General features: G+C 48.1%; 2 protein-coding genes across 2 annotated transcripts in view; both read right to left on the reverse strand.

Annotated features, from left to right (window-relative positions):
• echs1 (enoyl CoA hydratase, short chain, 1, mitochondrial) overlaps nt 1-13,419 on the reverse strand; it is a 418,160-nt gene that overhangs the window by 218,744 nt on the left and 185,997 nt on the right. The window lies entirely within an intron of this gene.
• LOC308152369 (glutamine-rich protein 2-like) lies at nt 892-11,895 on the reverse strand (the record flags this gene model as incomplete). The annotated part of the gene is made up of 13 exons (XM_080525334.1): nt 892-1,021; nt 1,629-1,747; nt 2,045-2,209; nt 2,718-2,792; nt 2,928-3,050; nt 4,357-4,462; nt 4,725-4,900; nt 5,194-5,279; nt 5,403-5,856; nt 6,326-6,439; nt 6,667-6,747; nt 7,181-7,285; nt 11,545-11,895. 13 exons carry the CDS (start codon nt 11,893-11,895, stop codon nt 892-894), a joined length of 2,085 nt encoding a protein of 694 aa, XP_080381460.1.

The following is a 13,419-nucleotide window of genomic DNA, read 5'->3' on the forward strand; positions in this document are numbered from 1 at the left end:
CAACACGCACTGGCGCTCAATACAAAAACTTAATTTCACCGAAAAATAGAGGGTGGCAACATTTAAAAAAAATGTGCCCTGTTTACCCGTACCTCCGCCGTTCTGTTCGTGGTGATTTGGGAGGCAATAGATTATTTTTTCCCCGCGCATATTGCCCTGTAATTAGACCACGCGACCACAGCTCTGTTGTGTCTCTTATTGTCCAAATGTTCCCTGAATTTCAGCTGCATGTTTTTCCAGCATGTAAATCCGTTGTCAATAAAAATTCGACTCCCCTTTTTTCCCCCTGCCAATACTGTGTCGTTTGTGACATTTACCAACGTTTATGCTATCAATAGTTCGAAGCTAGCGTTAGATGCGAGGCTGCTCGGGAACATTATTTGTTTCACAAAATAGCCTGATTTAGTTGACCATGAACATCAGAGACTAGACTAGGCTACATTACGAATGTTCATTTAAAATACTCTATAGTGAGCACTGGTATAAGAACATGAACCAGAGAACAGCAGTAAATGCAAGAACCCAAGGTCGTCGCTGATGATGTTGCATTTTCGATTAGGATACGCTTATGGGATTAAAGGGACGGGCGATGGGCGAAGAGAGAGGGAAGGGATTTCCAGAAATCCAAATGTCCCGCTAAATTCGGACCAATCACAAAACTGTTTTGCAAGCGCGTCGCCGACGAGGTTAATTGCAACATTGTAACATATTGTAACTTACTACATCCTAAATCGGAACGAAATGTAGGTCTGAAAGCGGCCTAAACTAGCTTCAATCTGATTTTTTTCTGTTCTCCGGTCATAAAGTGGACTGAATCAATTAGTGGCAGAGAAAATGTATTCGTGGCGGCCCGCCACGAATAAATGCATATAGAGGAAACACTGTCGGACTCTAAAAAACACACGTTTTTTTTCTCCTCCGTTGCGAAAGGGCCCCCGTCGCCACCTTGCGGGGGGGCCTCGGGGTAAGCATGTCGACGGGGCGGTCGCAGGAGATGCAGTGGAACCTTGCCAAGAGCTGTCTATGAAGGGGCAAAGAGAGGGATGAACACGGAGAGAGATATAAACACAGGAAGTTAATGAACATGACACCGATGTGTACCATATGATCCACAAAGAGACCCTGCTGCCCCCAAACATTACATGGCTGTGACCCTGTGACATCACACCCATCATAAGCCAATCATCATCTCCCCTCCTGGCTCTCTGTCACTCACTTCCTTTTTTTTTAAAATTAGTTTTTCTGATTTTATCCCTTTTTTTTCACCCAATTTAGTATCCAATTGCACCCAACCTAGTATCCAATTATCCCCTGCCTATTGCGTAGGATCCGCCGCACGACCCCGTGGCCGGCAGCCCCAGAGGAGAGAGCCAGGCAGACTAGCTGTCTGGCTCCTCGAGCCCAACACCGTTATTCCGGCACCCCGGGGGCGGTGTTGCGCGACGGATCCTTGTCCGGAAATAGTCCTATACCCCCCTTGGAAGCGGCCGCTCAATATGCCGCTCCCTGTGGGCCCCGGCCATATCCGGATCTGGCGAGACCGGGATTCGATCCCAGTCCCCGGTGGGCAGCTTGCACCAGAGACTGATGCTTAGACCGCTGCGCCACCGCGGGGCTCTGTCACTCACTTCCTGATGCCTGCAGCGTCGTCCTGGTCCGGGGCCGGCTGGGCCTGCAGCTGTTTACGCATGTTGTTCCAACGGTCCTCCAGCTGCTTCTTCAGAGGATCCAGCTCAATCCGGTTCAGCTACAGCCACGGAAAAAGAGATCGATTTAGAACAGGGATCAGAACGGGACTAGAGAGAGAACAACACAGGAAACGGGAACACTTCATAGACGGATCTCAAACAATGGATGTCTGTCATCAAGGGCACGGGAAAAAATAAATACACTTGCGAACATAATAGATGACTGAGGCATAGCATTGCGAAACCGGAAGGGAGTATACCAATAAACATATTTCCTAGAGCGACTCTACCTCTAGAGAGAGTGTAACATACGAGATCTAGAGAGGGGTTACGGTAACCTCAAGCTCCGCCCCCACCTTGCATTCCATCTCGGTGGAGATCTTCTCGATGACTCTGTGCCAGCCTTGCTCCTGGTCGGTGATCTTGCTGAGCAGCTCCTGGAACATGGTGTTGAGCTGCTCTGTCATGGTGTCAAACTGCATGCGGCTCACCTTGGTCTCCAGGGCCCGCTTGTCTGCTTTCTACAGGGAGGGTTAGAGAGAGAGAGAGGCAAGGCGCGAGGGCATCAGCGCTATAACTGTACTTGTACGGGCCTGCCAGGGATGGCTTCAGCCTGCACAGGCTTGTAGGGATGAAGGCGTAGACGTACGAACTTGTGTACGATCTCGTATCGGGCTTGTCGAGACATGAGGGGAGTTGGTAGGGTTTCGTCTGGGCAAATCGCACGTTAAACTTGAGCGTGTTAGGATATGTAGGAAACCCCTATGGGCTTGTATGGACTTGCACAAGCTTGTCTAGGTTTATATGAACCTATGGGGAGCTGTGAGACAAGGTTCACCTGGGCTGAACATAACACACTGGGCATGATGACACTGTGTCGCGGGAATGACACCATGTTGTGGGAATGACACCATGCTGCGGGAATGACACCATGTTGTGGGAGTGACACCATGTTGTGGGAGTGACACCATGTTGCGGGAATGACAACATGTCACGGGAATGACACCATGTAGTGGGGAAGACACTCACGATTTCAATCTCCATCTCCAGGAGCTCCTTGTCAGCCTTCTTTGCTTCTAGTTCCTCCAAAGACTTGTACAGATTCTGTGGAACACATTATTTGACTTTTTGGAATGTGGGCTGAAACAGATACTGTACATATACAACTTAAAGCTCTAAACAACCCCATCCCCTCCCCCACCCCTCCTTTCCCCATGTGCCTCCCCTTTCCTGACTCACGTCGATGTGAACCTCCTTCTGGCTGTGCTCCTCCATCAGGTGGTCGGCGGTGCTGTGGAGCTTCTCACACTCGGCCTGCAGCTGCAGGATTGCCTGCTGCACGTCGCTCATCAGCTCGGTGCTCTGGAGGGAGACGACACACCGACTAACATGTCAGAGAACAACGACGGAGGGCTGTACGTGTGTGGGCTGCTCTATCTAGAACACGCAGCCATGGTCCCGCGCTGCTTGACTCACAACACACACTCAACTCAACTAACAACACCATCTGCGAGGCAGTTTCTGATTGACCTTATCCCTGCATGTCGCCTAAATAATGATCCCTCAACCCACTGGCCTTTCGTAGTGGTAGACAGACCGAGCTCTTTCTCTATTCTGTCAGTCCTCTCTCCCCAGCCCAGCCCTGCCTGTCCTGTACCTCTCCTGTCTTGCCTCCTCCTCCTCCTCCTCCTCGCTGCTGTTTCGTGACGACGCTGGTCACCAGGCCCTGCAGCTTCTCGTAGCATTGGAACAGCTGGCTGACCTTCCTGCTCACGTCCACAGAACAGGAGGGGCACGTGCCCTCCTGCCCGCCTGTGTCGTCGCTGTCCTGGCCCTGACCCTGGCCTTGCTCCTCTGGCCCCTGGGGCTCCTGCTGGAGGCTCCGGGAGAGCATGGAGGACGAGGACGCCATCATGTCCTCCAGCATGCCTCTCAGGTTGTCCAGCTGGGGTTGAGAGGGCAGTGTGAGGGGAGGGGGACGGCAGTGTGAGGGCAGTGTGAGGGGAGGGGGACGGCAGTGTGAGGGCAGTGTGAGGGTAGTGTGAGGGTAGTGTGAGGGGAGGGGGAGGGGAGGGGGAGGGGAGGGTGAGGGGAGTGGGAGGGTGAGGGGAGGGTGAGGGGAGGGAGAGGGGAGTGGGAGGGTAGGGGGAGGGCAGTGTGAGGGCAGTGGGAGGGTAGTGGGAGGGGAATGGGAGGGTAGTGGGAGGGTAGGGTGAGGGGAGTGGGAGGGGAGTGGGAGGGTAGTGGGAGGGGAATGGGAGGGTAGTGTGAGGGGAGGGTGAGGGGAGTGGGAGGGGAGTGGGAGGGGAATGGGAGGGCAGTGTGAGGGCAGTGTGAGGGTAGGGTGAGGGCAGCCATTGGCACCAGAGGGGCCCCTACATTATCTATGGCTGAAACTGCGATTGTATTCTACACTTGAGGGTTACACCACGTTTATCTACCTGGCTGGACATCACACAACGTCTGTCTGACTAACTGAACACGATAACGTTTGATTTGACTTGATCTGTTTTTCTGTCTCACTTTTCTGTAGTCTGTCTAGATTCCAAAAGTCTATCTGACCTGATCTTTAAGATATCTGTGCGTTTATATACAGTATATATTACTCTCTGTTTAAGCTGATGCTATTATACATGTTTCCATGTCTTATCTACAGTATCTGTCAGACCTGGTCCTGTAGATGCGTGTCTTTCTTGCTCTTCTGCTCAGCCTTGGCTGAGGTGTCCCCCTTTTTCAGCAGCTGCACCTCCGTCTCCAGTTTCTGCACTGCGTTCCTGAACAGGTGGAACAGGAGCAGGAGACCATAAGGAGTGGACCACCTTGACCTTTACTCTTCCCCTTTACAAACAACTATACTTCAGCTGCCCAAACAATTACAAACTGTGGGACATTTTCTTATGTCTGTTATGTAAAACACAGTGGCACGAACGTTGACACAGAATCGACACGCTTCTATACGAAACCGTAGAAAAGCAGCTGTGTTCGATCCAGTCAGTGCTGGCAAAGCTGACCTGTTTATCGCTGCTCGTTGTTTACCTGAGGTATGCTATCTGCATTTTGAACTGCCTGTTCTGAGATGAGTCAGGGGACAGGTTGCCCTGGTCCTCTGTGTCTGACTCGCTGGCCTCCTCTGAGTGGGAGCCTCCCGCTGTGTCCTTGCCTGTCCTTGTCTCTGTCCCTACGCTCATAATCAGCTGCTCCAGCTCTCCCACCTACAGCAGGGACACGGACACAGTGTCATCATCAACACCATGGGAACAACTGCCTCAGAAGACAGGCTCGAAGAATTGGTGTATGGGGGGGTTGTTAAGCGAGTGTGTGTTTATGAAGTCGGAGTGTGTGCGTGTGTGTGTGTGTGTGTGTGTGTGAGTGTGTGTGTGTGTGTGTGTGTGTGTGTGTGTGAGTGTGAGTGTGAGTGTGAGTGTGCGTCCGTGCGTGCGTGTGTGCGTGCGTGTGTGCATGTGTGTGTGTGTGTATGTACGTGTGTATCCCTTCCTCTCTTCACCTTCTCTCTGTCACTCATTAGGCTGTCCACCAGAGTTCTCAGGTGAGTCAGCTGATCCAGCAGGTTGCCAGGCACATCTTTGTCACCTGAAAAAAACAAGACTATCTTCAGCCCGCTAACACAACAACCACATATTGAGGTCCCTCACTAAAGAGGCCATTCGGTACAGGAACCGTACCCTGACCTCTGTGACGACCGTGTCACCTCACCTAGATCAGCGATGAGCTTCCTGAGGTTCTGCAGCTGGGCCTGGTCGGCCTTGCGCTCCTCCAGCAGCTCCACCCTGGCCTCCAGGGTCTCATGCCTCTCCCTGAGCGTGCCTACGTCCCTCAGGGCCTCCACGGCCTCCGGGTAGCGCTCCGCTCCGCTGGCCACGCGGGTCACGGATCGCCCACCACCCAGAGCCTCGTCAGAGGTGGACAGATGGGGCAGGGCGGTCCTGCTCTGGGTGGTCCTGCTCTGGGTGGGTGTGGCAGGGGCAGGGGCTACGGAACCAGGGGCTACGGAACCAGGGGCTACGGAACCTGGGGCAGTCGCGGCGAAAGGCGAGGCGGGGACCGTGTCGGCGTTGGAAGAGGCGATGTAGGGAGTGGCACTGTGGAGAGGGGTGGCAGGCTCGCCTACTGCAGTGGGGACTGAGACGGGCACTGAGTCTCTGAGCTCCTAGACGCACGAGAGAGAAACACTAACATCAATACAAAGCACTGGTAGAAAGTGTGCTCCTCTTCATTAATAAAATATACAAATACATTTAAAAAAGTAATTATTCTAGCATTCTAGCATCGTGACTGCCAATGGCCCCTGGTCCTAGCATAAATGTATTTTTCTTATGATGAGTGACGGCTAGATGATTCACTTACTTAGACAAATACTTTTTGGGATAAAGGCGTCTGCGCTAAATGTCAAAAATGTAATGTAATAATGTAACATTATCCCTGTCCCTAGATCTTTAGCTGTCTAGTTTTAGGTTAGACTAGTTTTAGTTTTAGACTATGTAGTTTTAGTTTAGTTTTAGTCTATATTGACGGAAAGTTTAGATTATCTTAGACTATTTTAGACTAGTTTTAGTTTTTAAAAAAGTGGCATGATTCATTTTGAAGGGCAGAATGTCAGTTGCCATATAAGAACATGCCTTTTGAAGCTTCTGTCGCTCGCTAACCAAGGCCGACTGCATGATGTCCCATGTGACACACTGGTTCATCTCGTCTGGGTGGGGATACAGCGCCACGGTGTTCTGCAGCTCTCTCTGTGGTAGAGAGGAGAGGAGGAACAGACAAACAAGAGGAGGAAAGAGAGATACTAACTTTTACTAACCTTTATTTACTATTGCTCGCCACAACAACAACAGCAACAACAACAACAGCAGCAACAACAACAACAACAACAACAACCTTGTCAGTGGCAACGCCATTTGAATGACATTTTCTGAGTTTGCTATTGATTAACCAAGAAGGCCCCGTTAGTTAAACTCACCGTGGCAGTTTCCAGGTCGTCCACACGATGACAGCACTCCTCCACAACTGTGATCCTGTCTGCCAGCACACCCACATCGAGCTGGAGCACAAACACACAAAGCAACGTCAAAGTACCACATGGAAACAGATATGTAGGATGATCCCTATTGTCCTAGTCACTAGTGAGCTGGGCTGAGTGACGGGCGAGGGAGAAAGAGAGACCGTGTCAAACGGTTCTCTATAAGCCGTTTGATGCTGGTGGCCCTTGTGTGACTCCATGCCCCTCCATGGGAGGGAGGAGGCCAGCACTACTGTCCATGACCCTCTATTCCACCCTTGTGTGGGGTAGGGGAGAGATGGGGGCGGTGGGAGGGGGGGGGATTCCCTGTGATGACAACTGGGTCTCCTACCGCAGATACTAGATGAGAGAGATAAGTTGCCATGCCTCCTCAGTAATCCCTCCCTTACAATGACAAACAAAGTGATTAAAACAGGGTTGCCAGTATTGATTGCTCCACTACTGTGGATCTCACCTGGTCCAGTTGGTTCTTGAGGCTCTTGACCTCCTTCTTCAGGCCGTCTCTGGACTCCTTCAGGTCCTGGATCTCCTTCAGCAGGTCCTGGATCAGCGCCATGAACTAGAAACACAATAGAGAAGGGGGCTGACATGTGAAATAAGTTGGCAAATCTGTCAATTCAATACCACGCCTTCGGATTTCAGTTTGTTTCTATGTTTCATTACTATGACTACTATGACCATCAACGTTGATGATTTTCTCCCACAAACCACTTGAAATTGACTTTTTTCCTAAGCTCCTATCTCCCAGTGAGATCTCAGACACTCAATAAAGTAGAGATCCCACTGGCTGCCACCACCTTTGAAGATCACACCCTTAATTTAGGAGTTATCCCAAAAAAATCCCCTCTATGGCTTCATCCCTCTAACCTTTGACCCTAAAGGAAGTTACCATGCCACTATAGTCCACATGCCGTGGATAAGATACACAAGCTGTTACACAGCTTTCTGGTGTGGTATCCAAGGATTCAACAGGAAGAAGGAGCAGACTGCAGCTAGTTCAGTGCGTACATTAACCCCTGCTACCCCTCTCTTTATCACAGCTATTTGTTTTCCCCTTGTTGACAGGGTAAACGGAGGAATTCGCTTTGGGGTTTTGCATATTACAAATGAGTTGTTTTGTTATATACAAACCAACACTGAAGCAAAATAAATTCCTACGGTGGCTTTGAATGTATTGACCTGGGTCCCCATGCATGTCAGAGGTTGTGTTTAACTTCTGTCAAATGTGCCCGGGCATGAAATGACGCATAGCCACCCGACGGAGCTTCAGAGACATGTCTGGATGACTAACAGGTGGTTAATACGTAAGTGAGCGAGCGAAAACGGAAGTGATCTATGACCTGCCTTTTTCGAAAGACCTGAAAGGTCCACCATCTATCGATCATCTCAAGCGTCTCTAAAAGACAATTAGACCCATGCCTCTATAGAACATCTCTAATTAGACATACTGTAAGGGTCCTTTTTACCCTTGCAAACAGCATAGGAAAACACATAGGTCTACTCCAATTCTAACTTGGCAACCCGCTAATCCAACACCTGATAAATTAAAATGTGTGATAGGGTTAATGTCCCATGACATTATCTGTAACGAGCCCCTCTTGAGGCTGATCTGATATAGTGGGGAACATAGTAAATGATGATCATACATCAGCGACAGGAGGAAAGCTTTATGCAGAAAGTCTCTTATCGCCTCGGACTAGGGCCTTCTCATCCCGCTCCCGATACAATGGCCCCCGGGTCTCTGTTTGTCTGTCTGGCTCTGTCTGTTTGTTTGGAGGGTGTTTGGGCTTCATGCCCAGCCTCTTCCATGGTTCTGTCCTCCACATCTGGACCAGCATCACACCGTGGAGTCTGTTGACAATGGTCACTAGCGGGCCAATATAAATACAAGTGACCCAGTGACGCACGCACGCAATGCAAACCGACCCCCCAAAAAATACAAAAAGCAAAAAGGAACCCCCTAGCGAAAGAGTAAAAAAATTACCAACATCAAGTAGCCTATACTAAAGCAGTATTTTCGGTCATCTCACTTCACCCACAATGAGGAAGTTGTTTCGCGAACAGGGGAAAGAAAACCATCCGCTCTACCTCTCTGTTACTCTTTAGCCAGCCAGCTCATTCAGAATAGTCAGCCATTAACCGGGCCTGACTAAGATGGCCGGTGGGCTGGAATGCTTCCAGGCTGCTGTGAACACAGTGAACGCAGAATGCCACTCAAGCGGACTTCCGCTGCCCCCTCTCATAGCTGGGGAAAAACTCCCGGGGGCATATCCCCCCTCTCACGATCACAATGCCTTTCCTCAATGCCAATGCCTCAATGCCAACCTCTGCAATGGGTTGATTCGTGACCCTGGCTGACAGCCTAATGCTCCCCCAGGTAGGCTACATCCAGTAGGTAGTTATGAGGTTAGATAGAGGCTGAATGGGGTTCTCCAGGGATGTGGCAGACAGACAGAGGTAGGCTGACATTCAGGGGCAGTGGATACTGTAGTTGACCCACCGGGGCATGTGTGCCCACGGGAGCATGAATGATTCAGATGGCATTTTCAAAGAGGCACCGTGTCTGTACCCGCTGGCTGCACCCCCTATATCACCTGAGTGCTATTCTTCCCCTGACAACCACAGCCATCTCTGCAGGGGACTAATTACACAGACAGACCAGAGAGAGAGAGAGAGAGAGAGAGAGAGAGAGAGAGAGAGAGAGGGAGAGAGAGAGGGAGGGAGAGGGAGGGAGAGGGAGAGAGAGAGAGGGAGGGAGGGAGGGAGAGAGGGAGAGAGAGAGAGGGAGAGAGAGAGAGAGAGGGAGAGAGAGAGAGAGAGAGAGAGAGAGAGAGAGAGAGAGAGAGAGAGAGAAAGAGAGATGGACAGACAGACAGACAGACAGACAGACAGACAGACAGACAGACAGGCAGACTGGCAAGTCTGGGCAATGTCAATGAAGATAGCGGAGACCTCTGCTCCTCTGTGTAATTTGCTTTACCACCAACAAGTTAGTTTGCATTAGATAACAACAAAGGTGGGATTTAGAATGTGAAACCTTGTTGCTCATAATGATTCTGCTCAACAACATTAGGCTACTTTCCCCTGCGGCTCTCTAGGAGCAGGGCATGTTCCTCTTGAAAACTAGGGGTGGGCATCGACGATCGATAATTGATCGATAAGGATCTTGGTCGATCACAAAATAAAACATTTGGTCGATCACAAAAAAAAAATAATAATAATAATTCTGACCACTCTGACCACTCTGATAACTCTGACCACTCTGATAACTCTGACCACTCTGATAACTCTGACCACTCTGATAACTCTGATAACTCTGACCACTCTGATAACTCTGACCACTCTGATAACTCTGATAACTCTGACCACTCTGACCACTCTGACCACTCTGACCACTCTGATAACTCTGATAACTCTGACCACTCTGATAACTCTGATAACTCTGACCACTCTGACCACTCTGATAACTCTGACCACTCTGACCACTCTGATAACTCTGATAACTCTGATAACTCTGACCACTCTGACCACTCTGATAACTCTGATAACTCTGACCACTCTGATAACTCTGCCCTTAATGCGCGTGTGCGTGCGTGCGCGTGTGTGTGTGCGTGTGCGTGCGCGTGTGCGTGTGTGCGTGCGTACGTGCGCGTGTGCGTGTGCGCGCGTGCGTACGTGCGCGTGTGCGTGCGTGTGTGCGCGTGTGTTTGTGCGTGCGTGTGCGCGTGTGTGTGTGCGTGCGCGTGTGCGCGCGTGTGCGTGTGTGTGTGCGCGCGTGTGTGGTTGTTGTGCCCACTTTGACTTAAGCTCCGCCCACTTTGACTTAAGCGTGCGCGCGCGTGCGTGTGTGTGCGTGCGTGTGTGTTCGTGCGCGTGTGTGTGTGGTTGTTGTGCCCACTTTGACTTAAGCTCCGCCCACTTTGACTTAAGCTCCGCCCACTTTGACTTAAGCTCCGCCCACTTTTACACAAGCTCCGCCCACTTTTACACAAGCTCCGCCCACTTTTACACAAGCTCCGCCCACTTTTACACAAGCTCCGCCCACTTTGACAGCTCATTAACATAGCTGTCATTAACATACAGCTCATTAGCATGAAGCTCATTAGCATGAAGCTCATTAGCATGAAGCTCATTAACATGAAGCTCATTAACATACAGCTCATTAACATACACACACACAGACACACGTATACACACAGCTAATTAACATACAGCTAATTAACATACAGCTCATTAACATACAGCTCATTAGCATGAAGCTCATTAACATGAAGCTCATTAACATACAGCTCATTAGCATATACACACACAGACACACGTATACACACACACACAGAGACACACACAGCTAATTAACATACAGCTCATTAACATACAGCTCATTAGCATGAAGCTAATTAGCATGAAGCTCATTAACATGAAGCTCATTGACATACATTAACATACATTAACATATACATACATATGTATATATACATACACATACATGCATACACAGTGCCACCCCATAGCGCCACCAACGGAAACATTGGTGCTGAGGATGACAGTGAAACATCACTGTCATCCTCTCTCTCTAACCTACACTGTCATCCTCTCTCTCTAACCTACACTGTCATCCTCTCTCTCTAACCTACACTGTCATCCTCTCTCTCTAACCTACACTGTCATCCACAGTCTACCACAGTTTACCACAGTTTACCACAGTCTACCACAGTAGTACCAAATAAATGTATTTGGGCATTTATCACAAGATGATAACTCATTCATAATTCATTACACTGTCATAACTCATTATGGCATTTTGAGGAGGAGCCTCACCTTGGACACGCCGTCCTCATTGGCCTGAGCTTTGCGTCGGAGCTGCATCAGCTGCCACATGTCGTTGACCGGTGTGGTCCCGGGGGCGGTGCGGCTCAACAGCTCCGTGCCGCTGGGAAGCTTCTCCAGGGAGGCGATCTGCCTTTCTATCTGCCGCAGTTTGTCCTCCATGGTGTGACGCTCCTGTGGTGGGGCATCCTCCTCTCTCCAGTTCGTTGTTACATGTTTGATTTGGAGGTGTCCCACGAGCGCGTGCAATAGGGTGTGCAACGCATTGAAGTTGACACCTCCGACTTCAGGTGTACCGATAGACAGGTTCACCAAGTCAGACAAGCTGATGTCTGCTGACATGACTGTTTTTTTTTTTTAGAACAGCCCTCAGCCCCGAAGTAAAAGAGCTTGTAATTGCAGTGCCACCAGTTCCAACAACTTCCTTTAGTGTTTAAAGTTTGGTGCGTCTCTCCCACGCCTACCGTGGAACCTTATTGGACGTAACAATGACAGGACCTTCAGTTCTGATTGGAGGAGGTCTCCGTCTATTACGAAACAGCGTCTCCGGTTGCTAAGCATCAAGGCAGGCTATCCGCTTGTTAAGCTGTGGCATGACTCGTTCAGTTCCCTCCCGTTCCCTCCCATATTTTATAAAAATGAAATTGTATATACCGTAATAATTTAATATATTTAATAATATAATATATTTGTTATATATTTATTCTATTTATTTAATTAATATTTATTATACTATTTACTTGTTTTAATATTTAATGATTTGTTAATTTTTTTTAAAAGATAAAAATGAAATTGTATATAATAATGTAATATATTTAAGAATATAATATATTTGATATATATTTATTTTATTTATTTAATTAATTATTTAATATTATACTATTTACTTGTTTTCATATTTAATACACTGTATTTACTTGTATTAAACTATTTTGTACTTTTCTATTTCATTGTACTTTTTAATTTAATTGAACTATTAAATGTTTTATCAACTTCCCAGAGATGTCACTCGTTGTTTATGCTCATCGTGTTGAAAACACTTAAACTTCACAGTTAATACCTTTTATCCACATGACATGCATTTTTTTGTCCTGGGACACACCAATTGAATTATTATTAACTAATTCATAATGTAAAATATATAATAGGATAATTCATTATTATACTTGAATTATTCCAATAGGCTAGGTGCACGATCTCACTACTTCCTGAAAGGCAACTGGTATGAACATATCCTGTCTCACTCTATTGGTTTAATTGATTAATCAGCTGTGCACTGTGTGTTCCAACGGTTTACCGCACAGCTGATTAATCAATTAAACCAATAGAGTGAGACAGGATATGTTCATACCAGTTGCCTTTCAGGAAGTAGTGAGATCGTGCACCTAGCCTATTGGAACAAGATCGCCTGACTGTCTTAAGACATTGATATTCAGTGTCTTAAGACATCTCAAGATGTTCTGTGTCTTCAAGTCACAGAAAATATGGCTCTTATGCTCCATGTCTTAAGTGAGTGCATGAGTGCATGTCTTCAGGTTAGGTCTTAAGACGACTTAAGACATCTTGACAGACAAAATGTCTTATTTTGGTTAATTAAGACATCTTAAGACATCTCAAGACAAGGTGATGGCTGGGTATGTTATACCCTTGTTGAACCCAGACTCAAGTGTCTTATTATTCTATGTCCAAGTGACATTACACGTAGTATCGTAGAAAAGCATTGACGCTAGCGATTCATTCACAACTTGAATGAACTTGAACGCTATCAATCGATCAAACAAGTCATCAAATAAAAAAGAACAATGCTTCATTATCAGACCATGACAGAATAAGCTCTAACCTGTATGAAACCTGTGCTCCTGCCTG

The sequence above is a fragment of the Nansenia antarctica genome (assembly GCF_963989245.1).
Source record: "Nansenia antarctica genome assembly, chromosome: 1".
Lineage (NCBI taxonomy): Eukaryota > Metazoa > Chordata > Actinopteri > Argentiniformes > Microstomatidae > Nansenia > Nansenia antarctica.